The sequence below is a fragment of the Neopsephotus bourkii genome, unplaced genomic scaffold, assembly GCF_033783945.1.
Source record: "Neopsephotus bourkii isolate Nb327-2 ecotype Australia unplaced genomic scaffold, CSIRO-AGI_Nbou_v1 NB_873, whole genome shotgun sequence".
Taxonomy (NCBI): Eukaryota; Metazoa; Chordata; class Aves; order Psittaciformes; family Psittacidae; genus Neopsephotus; species Neopsephotus bourkii.
The window spans coordinates 2,085,289-2,101,752 of NW_026901367.1; the positions used below are offsets into that span (position 1 = coordinate 2,085,289).

The 16,464-nt window shown below is 48.5% G+C and overlaps 1 protein-coding gene across 3 annotated transcripts in view; it reads right to left on the reverse strand.

Moving 5' to 3' along the window:
• SPTBN1 (spectrin beta, non-erythrocytic 1) overlaps positions 1–16,464 on the reverse strand; it is a 138,619-nt gene that overhangs the window by 16,446 nt on the left and 105,709 nt on the right. For all 3 annotated transcript variants that reach the window (XM_061356850.1, XM_061356852.1, XM_061356853.1), the window contains 9 exons: positions 14,490–14,580; positions 9,805–9,951; positions 7,987–8,250; positions 7,123–7,347; positions 6,320–6,409; positions 5,549–5,827; positions 4,119–4,249; positions 2,418–2,622; positions 1,476–1,850 (listed from right to left, as the gene is read on the reverse strand). In XM_061356850.1, coding sequence (XP_061212834.1) covers positions 1,476–1,850; positions 2,418–2,622; positions 4,119–4,249; positions 5,549–5,827; positions 6,320–6,409; positions 7,123–7,347; positions 7,987–8,250; positions 9,805–9,951; positions 14,490–14,580 — 1,807 coding nt within the window. The remainder of the gene's footprint in view (positions 1–1,475; positions 1,851–2,417; positions 2,623–4,118; positions 4,250–5,548; positions 5,828–6,319; positions 6,410–7,122; positions 7,348–7,986; positions 8,251–9,804; positions 9,952–14,489; positions 14,581–16,464) is intronic.

Consider the following 16,464-nt stretch of genomic DNA (forward strand, 5'->3'; position numbering starts at 1 on the left):
TGGGCTATGATTACATATTCCTCCATTTAGCTCTTGATTATAATTACCTTTTGGAGAGGCTGGGATTGGTGTTTTGTGACCGTCTCCCATTTTATGTATAAAATCTACAGCTGCTGAAAGCAACCCACTTGGAAAATCAAATGCTGGCTATATCCCCTTTATTCTAGTGTAAACAGCTATTTAATTGCAGCGTAATCAAGAACTGGTAGGCAGCTGGCCATAAAAGCCATCTTTTCCTACTGGGATAAATGCAACCAGTCATAATTCCTCCATTCCTTAAGCAACTTGTTCCCTTCCAAAACTCATTCTGGCAGCTTGAACATGGGGTTTTGGTTTAGAAATTGCCTGTGTCTGTATGAGCTGCTGCCACCTTCTATTTAACACAGCTTTGCTTCAAAAGATGCACAATTAGATCAAGTGTGGCTGCTTTTAAGTATCTTAGCCTGGACTATGTACCTGAAACCCTTTCAGACTGCTGTTGGAAGCACCACAAAAAGCAATAGTGAAGTCAGAATGCCCAGGTTCATAAGAGTCAGAAGGTCTCTATGGAGGTCTCAGACTCCCTTTGCCTCTCAGAAAGGACAGAAAAGGCTTTGGCTGGGGCTTACTTTAAACCAAACCAAACCAAACCTCAAAACCCCAAACCAATGAACCACATAAACAAAACCCCAAAACCAACCAACAAACAAATCAAAACCCCAGCCAGGCTTACACACCCCTTATTTGTCCCTGCCCTCCAAGTATCCTTTGGAGTAACAACTCTTCCATGGGGCAGGATAGCTGTGTCTTGCGTTCACCAAAGTGAACATGAGGTGAGGAGCAGACACATCTGAGGTGGCTTTCAGCATACTTAATGCAACATGCAGAAAGAATGTTAAGGACAGAAGAATGTGAAAGCTGTATTTCATATTACCTCTGGTATATCAAGAATTCTTTACAGATTTAGGATGTGTTCAATGTCTTCACCAAAGAGACAGTGTTGAGTCAAATGAACCCTTTTTCCTTCAAATATAAGCTATTTTCCAACCATATCAGCCACACAGTGTTCTGGTGGTTGGCAATCCAAATAAGGCCCTCTGAGGCTACCCTCGTGCCTCTCCATCTCCTCCCTCCTCCTAAGCACACAGCAAGCTCAGACTGCCCGGAGCCGCTTTGCTTGTAAATCAATACAGAAGGTCTCTGCCTTTATGGCTTCCTCTTCAACCAAGGGCAGGAAATGGAATAATGTTCAACAATTACCTACAGGCTCAGACATCCGTGTGCTTATGGATCCCTATTTGGGATAAACTAATAAACCTAACGCAATGACAGCGAAGCAGGAAGACAGACAAGGAAATGATGCAGGTGAGGTTGCTCCCACAGAAATACACTTGGAAAGAGCCTGTCTCCCAGCCATGGAGGAGCCATGAGCAGGGGCAGGACTCTGCAGCTCAGGTTCCTGTACCCACCACCGGCACCACTGCCTGGCTACACACCTGGGTGCCGAGTGCCTGGATGTCATGCTCAAACGTTGTGTGCATTCTCTGTAGCGTTTCCACTGTGTTTTGGTCTCTACCAAGCTCTTCAGGCAGTTTCTTATGTTTGTCTTGAATCCGTCCCAAGATCTCCTTGGCATCGTGGTAAAATTTGTGCAGTTCATAAGAGGCTGCTAGGATTTGTGTTCTCGTGTCAATGAGCTCCAGCAGGTCTGCCCAGGCCTCATTGAGTCCATCCTTCCACTCCGCAATGGTGGCAGCATCCGAGTGGCCGGAGTTGATGAGTTCATCTGCCATGTGGTTGACGGTGTCAACACGCTCCTGTCCAATGTTCCCAGTGTCCCGGGCGAACTCACGGAACCGCTCCTGGAGCATCTGCAACCCAAAGGAACAGGCTCATGCAGTGCTGTGGCTACGCCCTGACCTCAGCAAGACAGCCAGCCACCATTTATGTTAACTGTACTGTGTGCTGCACCCAGAAATGGAAGGTCAGCCTGCAGCCACGTCCAAAGAACTGAGGTCCACATGAACTACTGTGTGAACTACTTTCCGATGAGGAAAGGCTGGGAGTTGGGTCTGTTCAGCCTGGAGAAGAGAAGGCTCCAAGGAGACCTTGTGGACTGTCAGTACTAAAAGGGGTCTATAAGAAAGATGGAGAGAGGCTATTTAGGAGGACCTGTTGTGGTGGGATGAAGGGTGATGGTTGTAAACTAAAAGAGGGATTCAGGCTGGATGTGATCTTTCAATGAGGGTGGTGAAACACTGGCACAGGCTGCCCAGAGAGGTGGCGTGTGCCCCATCCCTGGAGACATTCCAGGCCAGGCTGGATGTGGTTCTGGGCAAACTGGTCTAGTTGAAGATGTCCCTGCTCATTGCAGGGGGTTGGACTGGGTGAGCTTTGAAGGTCCCCCCAACCCAAACCATTCTCTGGTTCTAACTTACCGTTACGTGTTCATAATCCTGCCCCAGCTCGTGGGATCCTGCCACCACCTCCCTTTCAGCAATCCACTGCTCCAGGTCATCCACCTCGCGGTTCAGCTGGAACAGCCTGTGCCTCTCATCCAGCTTGCCCCGTCTCTCTTCGGCCAGATCCTTCAGGCCTGCATACAGCTTGTCCACTTTGGACTGGCGCATGCTGATACGCTCACTGCAAGAAACCAAAGAGCACTGAGTCCTCATCATCTTTGTAAATAAAATAAAAGGAAAAACCTACATGGAATAAAAACCACTTGGGGTATTTACCCCACAGAGCACTGCTGCATGCATGGGTTTGACTCACACACTGCATCAATCCTCTGCTGGCACAGTTGGCTGGAAAACATCTCTGCCCTGCACCTATAACCCGCTTGGCTTTACAGAGCGAAGCTGGAACCAAGTTCTCCTTTTATTTGGCCACAGATCACACCTGAGTCTTGTCTCAAGATCCCAGGCAGGATCTGAGCTGCTGAGCTGAGCAGCATTTCACTGTCATCTCAGTTCTGCTTCAGAGTTCAAAAGCACATGGGCTCCTTACTCCCTAAAGCTCAACATTTCCATTAATCAGAGGTGATTCTAGTCCTACTGGCCACATCTTTTGCCTATAATTTATCTGAGACATAAAGCCCAAACTGCTTTGCTTCTGCCTTGTAAAACTGACTGTGTTAGTCCAGCACTCAGCCAGGAAACCCACTCCCATCAGATGTTATCATGACCACAAGAGAGTGCTTTTGAGTTAAACAACCATCTTCCACCAGAGGCAGAACTGTGTTTCCCAAGACAGTCCTCTCCTATCTTCCTGTCTGTGAAGGCAGCCTCACAGTCAAACCAGCCTTGCAATTGAAGCCAATGGAGGATTCTGTTCCCTCAGCTGCAGCTCTTAGAGCAGAACAGTTCTTCAGCTTCCTGAATTCTCCCCCGGGGAAAGGCCATTTAGGAAAGTGGAGGTAAATTTACCACAACCAAGATGTTAACGTGCCCAGGTGTGAGATCCCAGTCTCTGGTGCTACTGGAATCTCTAAGAGAGGAGGCAGAGCTTGGGGAGCACTGTGCTAACACAGAAGGACAAACAACTGTGAGCCTTGGGCTGGACACAGAAGTTGGTTGAAAGACTAAATATGGACCCTTGTCTCTCAGGATTGCTATAGCTCTGCTAGGCTCAGCAGTGCTGGCCAGGCTGTGTAGAGGGTACAACAGACATTTACTGAAGGTGTTTAATACCTTCCATCAGCACCTGCACATGCTGTCCCTGTTCAGGACCCTGACTCTGGCCAAATCAGGGTGGCTCAATGTACATCTTGAACTGAGCAAGGCTGAACTCCTCCTCTGTACACTCTTCTGAGCAACTTAGAATCATAGAACAGTTTGGGTTGGAAATGACCTTAAGATCATCCAGTTCCAACCCCCTGCCATGAGCAGGGACACCTCACACTAAACCATGGCACCCAAGGCTCTGTCCAACCTGGCCTTGAACACTGCCAGGGATGGAGCATTCACAACCTCCCTGGGCAACCCATCCCAGTGCCTCAGCACCCTAACAGGAAAGAATTTCCTCCTTATATCCAATCTAACTTCCTCTTTGTGTAGTCTTTGTGTGTCAGAACAACCCACTGAAGAGACTGAACTCGTGAAAGTGGGCATGATCCAATTAAAAACGGCAGTTGATACCTTTCTGGGTGGTTATCTGCCACCAAAGTTCTGCTGGTCTTTGAAAGCTGGTGCACGGTTTCAGCATAGTCTTCTACAGCTTGTTCCAAAATCTGGTGCTTCTTCAGCATGGACACGGCACTCTGCTCATCCTGGAACGGTGACAACAAGGACAGCTGAGCCCCGCACCCCAAAGACACCACACAGCAAGTTCAGCTTGGTGTGACAGCACAAAGTGGTAGCCAGAACCAGTCACAAAGGACTGCTCCCAAGTACAGCTTGAAGACAAGTTGTTCTGACAATGGTATATTAATAGCTGAGTTCACAGCAAATGGTACCCACAGAAAGCCAAATAACAAGTGAAGGAGTGAATGCACCAGCCCCTCTGGGATGCAGAGCAGAATTACATCAGCTGTGCACTGAGCATGCTGAATTTCCCCTTCTGTGAGGCTCTTTGTGTGCTTCCACAACACTGGTGATTGTGCAGGGCTCGGAAAAATGGAGCAGTTTTAGGCTCGTCACTTGTCAGGCTTTGCAGGGACAGCCTGGGTCCGGGACAAGGAATCCTATGGAGCCTTTGCCAAAGGATTCTCCAGCAAAGAGCCTGGAGAAATCCCGATCAGAACTTTCTATGCGTTGTTATGATTAAGGAACAGAGCCCCCAGCTCTCACTGTGGACTGGTATTGTCAATAAGGCCTTTCAGTAACATATTTTGTGCTATGAACGACTTGCATGAATGGCCTTTTTATCTGCATCGTTTAGATATAAAAGCCAAACTCCTTTTTAACTGCAGACTGAACACCAGGGGGATGTGTTATACTGACACAAAGCTGGGGTTTATTTTATCAAGGCCATGAACACAGTGCATTTACCTAAATAACAAATAAGACAACCCATTCTAGCATCTCCCTGAAAAACAGGAGTTTGTGTACTCTTTGCTATGGTCTGATGCTGTTCTGATTTCAAGTCACTGGGAGTAAAGGCTGATGGCTGGTGGCATCAGCTGACTGACCATCAGGCCCTGTTTCACAGACCGGTGATTGTGCTGTTCCTAGTGATTCAAAACTAACACATAACTTGCCCTAACTGGGCTGTACTGGGAGCTCTGACCTCACAGCACAGGAAGGCATGTGGTTGCCACAGAACCATAGAATAGTTAGGGTTGGAAAGGACCTTAAGATCATCCATCTCCAACCCCCTGCCATGCACAGGGACAGCACATACATCCACAGTCTCAGTGTAAGGATGCTTCCCTGACTCAGCACAGCAAGGCCTATCCTCCTCACTACCAGAGATGTCATAACACATACAAGAGATGATCACTTGAGCTTCCACAAGGGAATTAAATCTGTTTATGTTCCATCACATTAGTGATGGATTCAATTATGTCACCTCCCTCCCTCTAGCTACGCACTTAAACCCAAACTAGTGCTGCTGGGGAGCTGCTCACCTTGGCTTTCTCTTCTGACATCATGTAGAGCTCCTGCTCACTCATCCAGGCCTCAGCCTCGGCAGCATCGAAGTAATACTGCTGTGCTCTGTGAGACTCCTCCAGGCGCTTGTGGCGCTTCTCTGTCTCCTCGATGAGGAGGTTCCAGAGCTGCTTCAGGTCTGCGAGTCTCTGCTGGATCACCTCTGCATTAGGGCTGCTCTCCGTGATGATGTTCTGACTCCTCTCAAAGATGTCGTCAATGCGAGGCTGATGTCCCTGGATTTCTTTCTGAAGGGTCTATAAGGGGAGGAAAGCAGATGGATGAGATACTGCACCAAGCTACAAGGAAGCAACAGTCAGGGGTCTTAACTCCAGAGGGGCAGCAAAACATGTACCATCAGCTCATGTGCAGAAACTGGGGTCCCCCTGAACATAGAATCACAGAACGGTTTGGGTTGGAAAGGATCATCCAGTTCCAACCCCCTGCCATGGGCAGGAAATCCTTATACTAGAGCAGGTTGCTCCAAGCCCCTGTGTCCAACCTGGCCTTGAGCACTGCCAGGGATGGGGCACTTACAACTTTCTTGATCAGCCTATTCCAGCGTCTCACCACCCTCATAGTGAAGAGTTTATTCCTTATATCTAACCTAAAAACATGCCACCGCCCGGTCATCACCCCACAGCCCATCACTGCTGAAGCACCCACCATTTACCCCAAGCCTTTCCTCCCTGAGCTAGTCAGCTCTAAGGAGAAGTAAGAGGTACGGAGCTCTAACAGCACCTACTTACCTGATTTTTCTTTATGAGTAGCTGCACAGTCTGGAGGTTGTGTCCATGATCTGTTGATGTAGCTATGGGCATCCTCTCTCCAACCCACAACTGAAAGGAAGAGAAGAAGGACACATGTTATTGCAAGTGACCCCGGATACAATCAGGGCAGCAGAGAGAGGCTGCTGCAAAAAGCAGCGTTACTCAAAAGCACCACGAAACACATAGAATCCTAGAATAGTTAGGGCTGGAAAGGACCTTAAGATCACCCAGTTCCAACCCCCCTGCCATGGGCAGGGACACCTCACACTAAACCATGGCACCCAAGGCTCTGTCCAACCTGGCCTTGAACACTGCCAGGGATGGAGCATTCACAACCTCCCTGGGCAACCCATTCCAGTGCCTCACCACCCTCACAGGAAAGAATTTCCTCCTTATATCCAATCTAAACTTCCCCTGTTTCAGTTTTAACCCATTACCCCTTGTCCTGTCACTACAGTCCCTAATGAAGAGTCCCTCCCCAGCATCCCTATAGGCCCCCTTCAGCTGCTCTGAGGTCTCCACGCAGCTTCTCTTCTCCAGGCTGAACAGCCCCAACTTTCTCAGCCTATCTCCATACAGGAGGTGCTCCAGCCCCTGAGCATCCTCGTGGCCTCCTCTGGACTTGTTCCAACAGCTCCATGTCCTTTTTATGTTGAGGACACCAGAACTGCACACAATGCTCCAGGTGAGGTCTCAAATGATCAAAGGGTTTCTCCTGTGAGAGCTCTGTAGCAGGCTCTGACATTTTCCTATTGTCTGTAGTGGATGTCTTTCATACTCACAATTTCATCTTCCACATCCCGGTTGAACTGGTGGATCTCTTTGGAGGCCAGCAGGTTTGCCTTCCTTTCATTCAGAGGCTCCAGCAACTCCAAAAACTTCTTCTCTACAGTAAGGCGCTTGCCGTCCACTTCATCTGTGCTCTTCCCTTCTTGACTCAGTGCCCTTGCCTGGCTTTGCAGCTCCTCGATCTCTTTCTTACGAACATCCATTTGATTTTCTAGCATCTAAACAGAAACACAGCAAAAAGGTCCTGAAAACTGGGGTAAAAGCAGCTGATACGACAAGGATACGTCAACAGCTCCATAAGAAGGAAGAACAGAAGCTTCTTAGTAAGGGTTTACCACATTAATCAATACTGCAGCATTCATATTGAAAGGAACATGGATTAAACATGGCTTCACAACTGTGGGCAGCTGCTGACAGCCCTCAGTTATCCCTGCTTGTGCAAATGGTGGATTTGGCCAACGATGGAGCTGAATCTCTTCTGTGGGTCCTTCACAGGTCACCCTCAACAACTCTGGAGCACGGCTGATTGCACCCAACAGCTTCATTGCTCCCTGCTGTCCTCACTGCTCCTTGCTGCCTTCACAGCAGGGAACAGGGATTGAGAGCTTTGGCCACGTTTGGATCACAGAGAGGGAATGACCTCTAGGGGACTACAGCAGGAGACAGAACAGAGATACTAATGTGAGGAAAGGGCAGTATAAGGTAAGAAATACATGTCCAGTTTGCTTCTGGTTCTTCTTAAAGACACATGAAACAACAGGGAGAAAGAAAAGCAAATAAACTCTTTTATGAATGGCAAGGATCCCCGATGTGCTCCTTTGAGCACAGGTATCTGCTGCAACCTGCGCTCCATTTACCTGCTGCTTCTTCAACAGGATGTTGACACTGGTGAGATCCTTTCCGTAGTCATCCGACTGAATCTGGCTCTCCAAACCATTCAGCCACTTGTCCAGATCAGCACAGCTCTGGGTGAAAAGCTCTGCCTTGTTCGCATCGAAGAGACGCTGCGCCTTGGTCTGGGTGGTGGATTCGAGCTCTTCCCACATCTGATGGAGACCTGTGAGCTTTTCCTTCACCACAGCTTCAGTCTCTGGTTTCTCTGCAATGAGCTGCATTCCCTCCTGCAGAACAAAGAGCAACGAATGGAACCTCCTCTGGAGCACTCACAGACCGTCAGCTGAATTACTCTGATTAGAAAGCACTCAGGAGCCCTCATCTGCTGGCAGCATCGATGGCTCATTTTCTATCTTCAATTACCCAGTGACTCCTTCCAGAACATCAGCTCCCAGGTCTGGCTCTTGCCAGGAAGAGGGTTTCTTAGGAATGGGAAGGTCAAGCTCCTGGGGACACTGCTCAGAAGGCAGTGGGATGCCCCATGTGTGTGTGTGCCAGCAGAGGGGGGACCTGCAGCTTGAACAACTGCTGTGGGGCATCTCACCAGGGGGGTGACAAAGACCCAGTGTAACACTGGGAGAGGGAGCTTATGGTACCCCAATGGAGCTGTGCAACTGAGGAGGGTTATGTCAATGAGTTACAGCAACCACCATGGGTCTAAGCTACTATCAGAGAGGAACAATCTTCCTTGGAAGGAAGGAGGGACCCTGTCTCTAGCACCAGCAGAGTGCTTGGACTTAAGCTGTCTTTTTGCCTTTACAAAGATTATATTCATTTGGGGAATATTCTCTTTAACTATACTTCTACCTCTGCTCCTGGGTGATGCTGACAAACCTTGTCAGATATGAACCCTATCACAACCCTATCACACTGAATAGCTGTGACCTCTGGTAACAATAAAGTGATTGTCAGCTGTTTCTCCATCCACAGCTTTGGTACTTCGCTGCAATCTGATTTTTCGGAGGCAAAGGGTGAGGATGTATTAGCATCACTAAAAAAGTACTTCCAGAGCAGCCTTTTAATTACACCATTAAAGGGTATTGCTATTTGCAGATCACAGAAAAGCCTCTAATGGGATACAGAGTGCCAAAGTGGGAGAGGAAATGAGCAATTAAGCTAACTTACACTGAACAGAAACCCACTGTCAGAGCTAAAGACGAGACCTCCTTAGTGTTCCAGAGCTGCACATGAGAAATGGGGGGGGGGGAAAGTACAGCTCATCACAGCACATTAAAGCCTTCAAAGCAACCTGATACAGAGCTGTGAATCTTAATTAATCACAAAGCTGGCTGTACTTTCCTTCATGCACTAATTCTGCATGGGGAAGGCAGCCTGATTATAGTCCTGAATGAATGAGAACCAGCACGGCAGCATGGGAGCCTGAATTCACTAACTCACCCACATCCAGTTCTTTCCCAGGAAGTACTTCTACTTCATCAGCTCAGATCACAACATTTGTCCCTCTTTTGCTCTTTGGGTATGAAAACTAGGTTATGCCATCCTCCGAACAGACAAGAAGGACTAGACAACATGAAACTGGCAGCTTAGCCAATGGTTATTATATGAGAATGCCTTGGATAAAAGCCATTTGACATCAGTGAGGAATGAAATGGGGTAGATGGAGACACAATGTGATAGATGTTTATCCTACAGTAATGAAACCTCCTTTGGCCTTAGCTGGAGAGGATTCAAGAACCAATTCTGCACAGGAACAGGTCCCATCTCTGTACACAACCATCTTTGACAAAGATGAGGGGACTTTATGGAGGTTCTTTAGTTACCTTTTCAATCTTATCCAGCCACTCTTTGTTGGATGCAAGCTCTGCCATAAATGCCTGATGCTTCAGCCACTTGCTGTGCAGGTTCCTCGCCTCATCATAGGACATGTCCTGGGCTGTAAGCATCTTCTCATTGATCCAGAGTGAGAGCTGGAAAGGAAAACACACGGCTACTTGTGAAAACAACTGTGTGAAATAACACAAAGCACCAAAGTGCCTCCAGACCAAGGATGAAGAGATGCCTCTCTGCAGGGGAGCTGCACGAGATCCAGAGACAGCTTTTACTCAGGGTTCAGCCAGGGATCCACCACTTCCACAGCTACATTTAAACATCCATCTCCAACATATAAATAACCCATGACTCATGCAGAAAGGCCTCAGCTCCGGGCTCACAGATCTCACCCAGTTCAGCAGCAAGAGCAACAGGGATGTGTGTCCTACTTACTGGTCATGGTGTATCTCTGTACCACTTTCCCCTTGCAACATTACTCAATGTGCTACCCAATGCCATCACTACACCCCTGAGGAGCCCTGCTGGCGTCCTGAGGGCAGAGATACACACTAATGAAGTGGCATGAAAAGGCATCTCCAGATTAAACAGAGCCCCAAGGTACATTTTTCAGGGAAGCACTGAATAAGAAATGATGTATCTCTACTCCTACCAAAGAGCAGAGACAGGTTTGTACCATTAACTCACACACTCAGTACCTATTCCCCAAAGTCCTTTCTCTGTATGGGTTTACATCACTAAATCCGATATTGTCCAATCTCTGGTAGGGTTTTGGTACTTGAGACTTTCCTTTTGCCATTAGATAAAATCCAAGACTCATTTCATCCTGATCTTCTGCAAATCCAAAGGCCCTGAGAACAATTTCCAGACCAAGGCTACAGAAAATCAATCCTATAAAAGACAGATCATTTGCCATGGGCAAACAGAATGTGAAAATGATCGCAGCAGCCAGCATCCCATTTCCTCCTAGGGTGGGTTCTGACTGCTTTATCTACCCCTTAGGTGTGGGTAAAACACACGTTCAGAGGCACGTTTATGGGGTTTGAAAAGGATTCATTGCTGCAGATTCAGAGTCACTTCCCAAGTGGGAAATGTCAAAACAAACCTAAACTTTGTTTCCAGGATGCCATTTCAGGCTCCAATTCCCCGCTACGCACTAAGGGTACAGGGCAGCAAATGCCTTCAGCACTCACAAACCTGTCTGAATCGTCCCTTAAAGGCACTGTAAAGCTCCACAAAAAGGGAAAACTTAGGAGAGCAATCAAAGAAACTCCTCATCTGATCTCGCCATCAAGAAAATGTGATGTTCTAATAGAAATGCATGAGCCTGCAGTTACAACAGGCTGCTGAGCTGCTGCACACCCAAAGGATGACTCCATAACCCCAAATGAGTGGTGTTACTCCTGCCTCTCTGGGTAGCAGACAGCTGCTACACTGTGCAAACTGCACTCTTGTCCTTCACTCTTTGCTTTTCCTGGCCATAGCATTAGATGTACTAAGGATTTCAGAGGGCTTCCAAGGAAAGGTGATGCAGCTCCTGTTAAGAGATGGGGTGAAGTGAGACACAGGCGATAGGTGGGACACAGGCAGGGTCAGGATAAACCCCTTGTTTCTGACTCTCACACTGTTGGGATGTTCCTTCTGATAACATTAATGCAAATAAAGGATTTAAGGGGTGACACTGAAATACGGGGTTTGCAACCACTACAGACACTGACAGTCAGTGGGAGGCGTCCCTGCCCATGGCAAGGGGTTGGAACGGGATGAGCTCTGAGGTCCCTGCCAACCCAAACCATTCTCTGCCTCTATGCAAGCCATAAGCTGGTTGTTAATGCCAGCAGAGCCAGCTTTTAGGCTTCCTCCCCTCCCCTGCACCAATACCACAACACCACGGTGCTGCTCTCAGCTCCCAGAGCCTCTAACACTGCAATGGAAACCTGGCATGAGCTGAGAGAAGCACCAAGACAAACCCCTTGTAAAGGTGGCAGAGCAAGAAGGGAAGGTGAAGGAGCTCCTGCAGTACCAGGCCCTGCAAACACCCCTGCTGGCCCAGCCTGCCTTGTGCACGGTTCACACTTTGAGCTGCAGGACGAAGCTGCCAGGCCACACTGAACAGGCAGCATCCCCTGGTGTGAGGAGTCTCACCAGATGCTGTGGCTCCAGAAGCATGGGGTAATGAGCCCAGGCCGTGCAGGGACTCAGAGCACTTAGAGGAAGATCAGCTTTAACCTCTTTGAAGGGGAGCTCTGGATGGGCAGGAAGCCGAAGAAAACTAAATGGCAGAATGTGTCGCATCTCTCCTCAGGGGTTTCTGCTGCCTCTGTGCCCTTCGCTCAGCAAATTTATTCCACACATTCATGCTGATGAATGTGAGAAACAGATGAGAAAAAGCAATGCCCCAGGATTAACCTGTGACACAGAACCCAGGCTGGTCTGGGGTGGGAGGGACCTTAAAGCTCCTCCAGCTCCAACCCCTGTCTCGTTCTGGGACCCCTTCCACTGGAGCAGCTTGCTCCAAGCCCCTGTGTCCAACCTGGCCTTGAGCACTGCCAGGGATGGGGCAGCCACAGCTTCTCTGGGCACCCTGTGCCAGCGCCTCAGCACCCTCACAGGGAAGAGCTTCTGCCTAAGAGCTCAGCTCAGTCTCCCCTCGGGCAGGTTCAAGCCATTCCCCTTGGCCTGTCCCTACAGGCCCTTGTCCCAAGCCCCTCTCCAGGTTTCCTGTTGGCCCCTTTAGGCACTGGAAGAGTCTGTACCTGCTGAGGGGCCACAGGCAGTACTCAGTAGTCAACAGTCAGTACTATCTGACTACTATCAACAAGAAAATCTGCTGTTTCCCCTCATCTGTGACCCAGAGGAAAGGTCTGTCACTGCTGAGCTGTTCTGAGCCTTATCCTGCCACCTCCTCCAGCCCCACTGCCCCTGCTCAGTGCCTGCCCCGAGCCAGAGGCAGGAAGGAGCGAGGGGAAGAGGCCACTTTACAACAACACTTGAGCATTCAGCACGGAGCCACAGGAGGAAAGTGGCTGCCCTGGGGCAGGAGCCCGCTGCAGAGAACACTTCCTGTCCTCAGGTTCCAGAGGGTGGGAAACCATCCCCGTGGCAGCAGGCAGGAAGGGCGAAGGATCATTGCCGGGTGAAACAGAGACTGCTGCAAACCTGTGCTCTAACAAATCCCAGCTTCCTGGTCAAAGTCAGGAGTGAGGCATTGCCTTGGCTCCCTCCCACCCTGCAGGACAGCGGTGCTCCATCCATCACACAGCCCCTCCAGCCCAAGGGAGACAGCAGGAGAGAGGCCGCAGTCACACTAATGCAAATGCTAAGTCTCATTGTAGAAAGGTTTGGGTTGGAAGGGACCTGAGGATGCTCTAGTTCCAACCCCCCTGCCATGGGCTGTCTCCTCACAACACACCCATTCAGTTAGCAGCAAAGCCAATGTCCTCTCAGAAAGGACTGGAGGAATTTGTAACGTTTGGGTGTTGTAAGCTCTGCTGTTGTGGAGACACCCATGCTTTAGTGGCTGGAGAGACCCAACCAAGAGGAAAGGCACTGAGGCAACCAGACACTGGAGCTTTTATGTCTGCCTCTTCTTTCTGTGCTGTAGGCGAAAACCAGACCCTGGGGAGCAACACAACCACATTGGCACAGGAGCCAGAGGGGCTCCAAGACCTGGGGGTGAGTTCTGTACTGGTTATGCAGGAAGGAAGAAGCTGCTGCTAATAACAGCATCATTTTTGCTACCCTGTCATGTTTCTACTACCAAGGAAGGAGCAATTTCAGCCAAGAGCATGGTTAGCTTATGCAATGCAGGAAACCAGACCACATCTAGGCAACCAAGAAGCAAATATCATTTGCCTGGCTTATGATCAGCATTTTGTTTGCTTCTTGTATGAAATCTCAGCTCCATTCAGACACGGTGCAGACTCCAGCCTCCTGGAGCTGGTAAGATGTGCAGCCAGTGCAGTAACTCTTGGATTTAAACACACAGCTCTGCCACAATCAGCTCTCTTTGCAGGCTTCAGCAAAGGGAAGTTAGTTTTTAATGCAGGTCACAGGGAAAGCTCTTCAATATCTGTCAGTGCTGCATGAAATAACCTGAAAATCACTTAATTCCTCCTGCTAGGAACAAGATTACTCCTCACTTTAAAACGTTGCCTTCAGTGTAAACAGTCCATGTAAGTCATCAAATGTCTGGAAAGGATTCCTTGTTTTAAATGTTACAGGATTTAACAATTATAAACACATGCAAACTACCAGATAAATAACACATTAAAAAGGATCCACTTTAATCCTGCTCCCCTCTTACTCGCATTACTCCTGTTCTTCTGAGTAATGTTTCATAGAAATCCCTTGCAATCGCCTGCACCAGGACACATACCCCCAGCTGCAGACAAAAACCTTGATGAATTCAGTGCTAATCCCACCACGCTCCACAGGATTTATTTATACCGCAGCAGAAAACCTTCACTGCTTTTGGCAATTTTCCCTGGCTTTAGCTTAGATGACAAAGGCAAATTCAGTTTATGGGGAAAAAACAACCAAAACAGATTCATTTCTGCAGGGGTTTGGGCAGGGCTGAGGTTTTCTGCTGAGTATTCCAGCCCTGATGAACCACAGGGCAAGGATGCTCCTCTGCAGCATGCAGCTTTAGCAATAGAAGTGAAAGGATGTGATTTACCTCTTGACAATCCTGGAGGAACTTCTGGAGATCCCTGTTATCCTTCAGCCTCATCAGAAGCTCACTGGCTGCTTCACGGTTCTTCCTATGCCTAGTCAAAAGAATAAGAGTGGAGAAAACCACCTTGAAATAGGCATTGCATACAAAACTGGTATGAATTGGTTTCTGCAGCCTCTTTGGGATACATGGGATTGTTTGGCTTGGAAGGGACCCGAAAGCTCCTCCAGCTCCAACTGCCACGGGCAGGGACCCCTTCCACTGGAGCAGCTTGCTCCAAGCCCCTGTGTCCAACCTGGCCTTGAGCACTGCCAGGGATGGGGCAGCCACAGCTTCTCTGGGCACCCTGTGCCAGCGCCTCAGCACCCTCACAGGGAAGAGCTTCTGCCTAAGAGCTCAGCTCAGTCTCCCCTCGGGCAGGTTCAAGCCATTCCCCTTGGCCTGTCCCTACAGGCCCTTGTCCCAAGCCCCTCTCCACGATACTGAACATGTATTGTGTGTGTCTTCTGCTGCCTTTCAAATGAAGGATGGTTTGGAAGCTCAGCTGTACACGTGCTATTTAATGGGCTTACTTCAGTTCAGCATCTACAAGCTTTTGTGACCAGTTAAATACACAGAAAACATAGAAGTGTGCAGGGTTCCACAGGGCTACAGTCAGAATCGGCCTCACCGGTGTCAAGACCACAGCAGAGTTCAGAGCATCTGGCAAAACCCATAAGAAAGCTATCAGAAGATTGCAGCAATAAGATCACACATTACGTGGCTCTTGCACAATGGGTACGTGCTGCAACACTCTTTGTAATACAGCTCTGCTACAGCTCACACCTTGTTCTCCCAAGCAAAGCAGGAGGGCTTCAGCCAGCCTTCCAAATGCTCTGTTTAACAAACAGGGCCTGTGTGTTTCTGCAAACAGAAGCTTTATGCACAGTGGAACCTATTTTTCCCTGTTTAAGAGCAGACAGAAGGAAAGAACGGGCCAGCCCAGACACCTTGCTTTTAATTCCTGTTTACCCCTGAAGGATGCGTCCTGCTGCCATTCCCAAAGGTCCTGGTGGGATCTTCAAAGGGAACAGTGCCTGAAGAGCTGATTCCCAAGGTACCTCTGAACATGGTTTTAATTCATGCTTAGTTTGGAGCTGTTATCCCCTTCCTTCAGTACTTGCATTATTTATGAGGTGATTGAGATGGAGGAGGCAGAATAAAGGAGGAGATCGTTGCTATTTACTGCTCATTGTGTTAATCTGTTCATATTTCACTGGACAGGGTCTTCCAGTGAAATATTGCTGCTCTTTGTAATGGCCTAAGATAAATAGGGACAGAGAGTTGGAAATTGTTTTAAAGGGTGGCAATTTATAAGATGATCTCAGCACAAGCTGGCAAGAGCTCAATAAATCCATGGGAGTGAAACCTCCAGGGACCCAGGCTAGTCTCAATGACTATAAATTACATGTCGATGACAAGGACTGGATTAAGAGACCACTCTTCCTGATCTACACAGAGTTACCAGAGCAAGCTCCCTGGCATGGATTTAGTGACTTCAGAAACATAAGGAAGGCTTAGGGATATGTTTTACACAGAAGCCAAAGGACTGTAGGCAGAGGAATAGGAGAAAACCCTTTAGAGGATACAAATTGCTTCTCTTTTGTCTCAACAGCTTCCTCTGAATAAGTAGAGGCAAACAGCATCTCTATAGCTGTAGGTCAAGAAAATGAATGTACAGATCAGATGGCAAGGAAGACACGGGTACCCATCAAAGGAAGAGGCTGCAGTCCAAGCCCAGGTAATCTGGAAGTTCAATCAGGTGTTATCTGAGAGAGCACAAAGAAAAGGACACACAGATTGTGCCTTAGGAAAAAGCCCTGTAACACAGCTAACATCACTGGGTTTCATGCCTCTCTTTCTTGGCTGGTTTTTATATGCCTGGGCAAATCCAGGGCATTACTCAGGTTGCTAAAATGAAGCAAAGAATTGCTTGGGT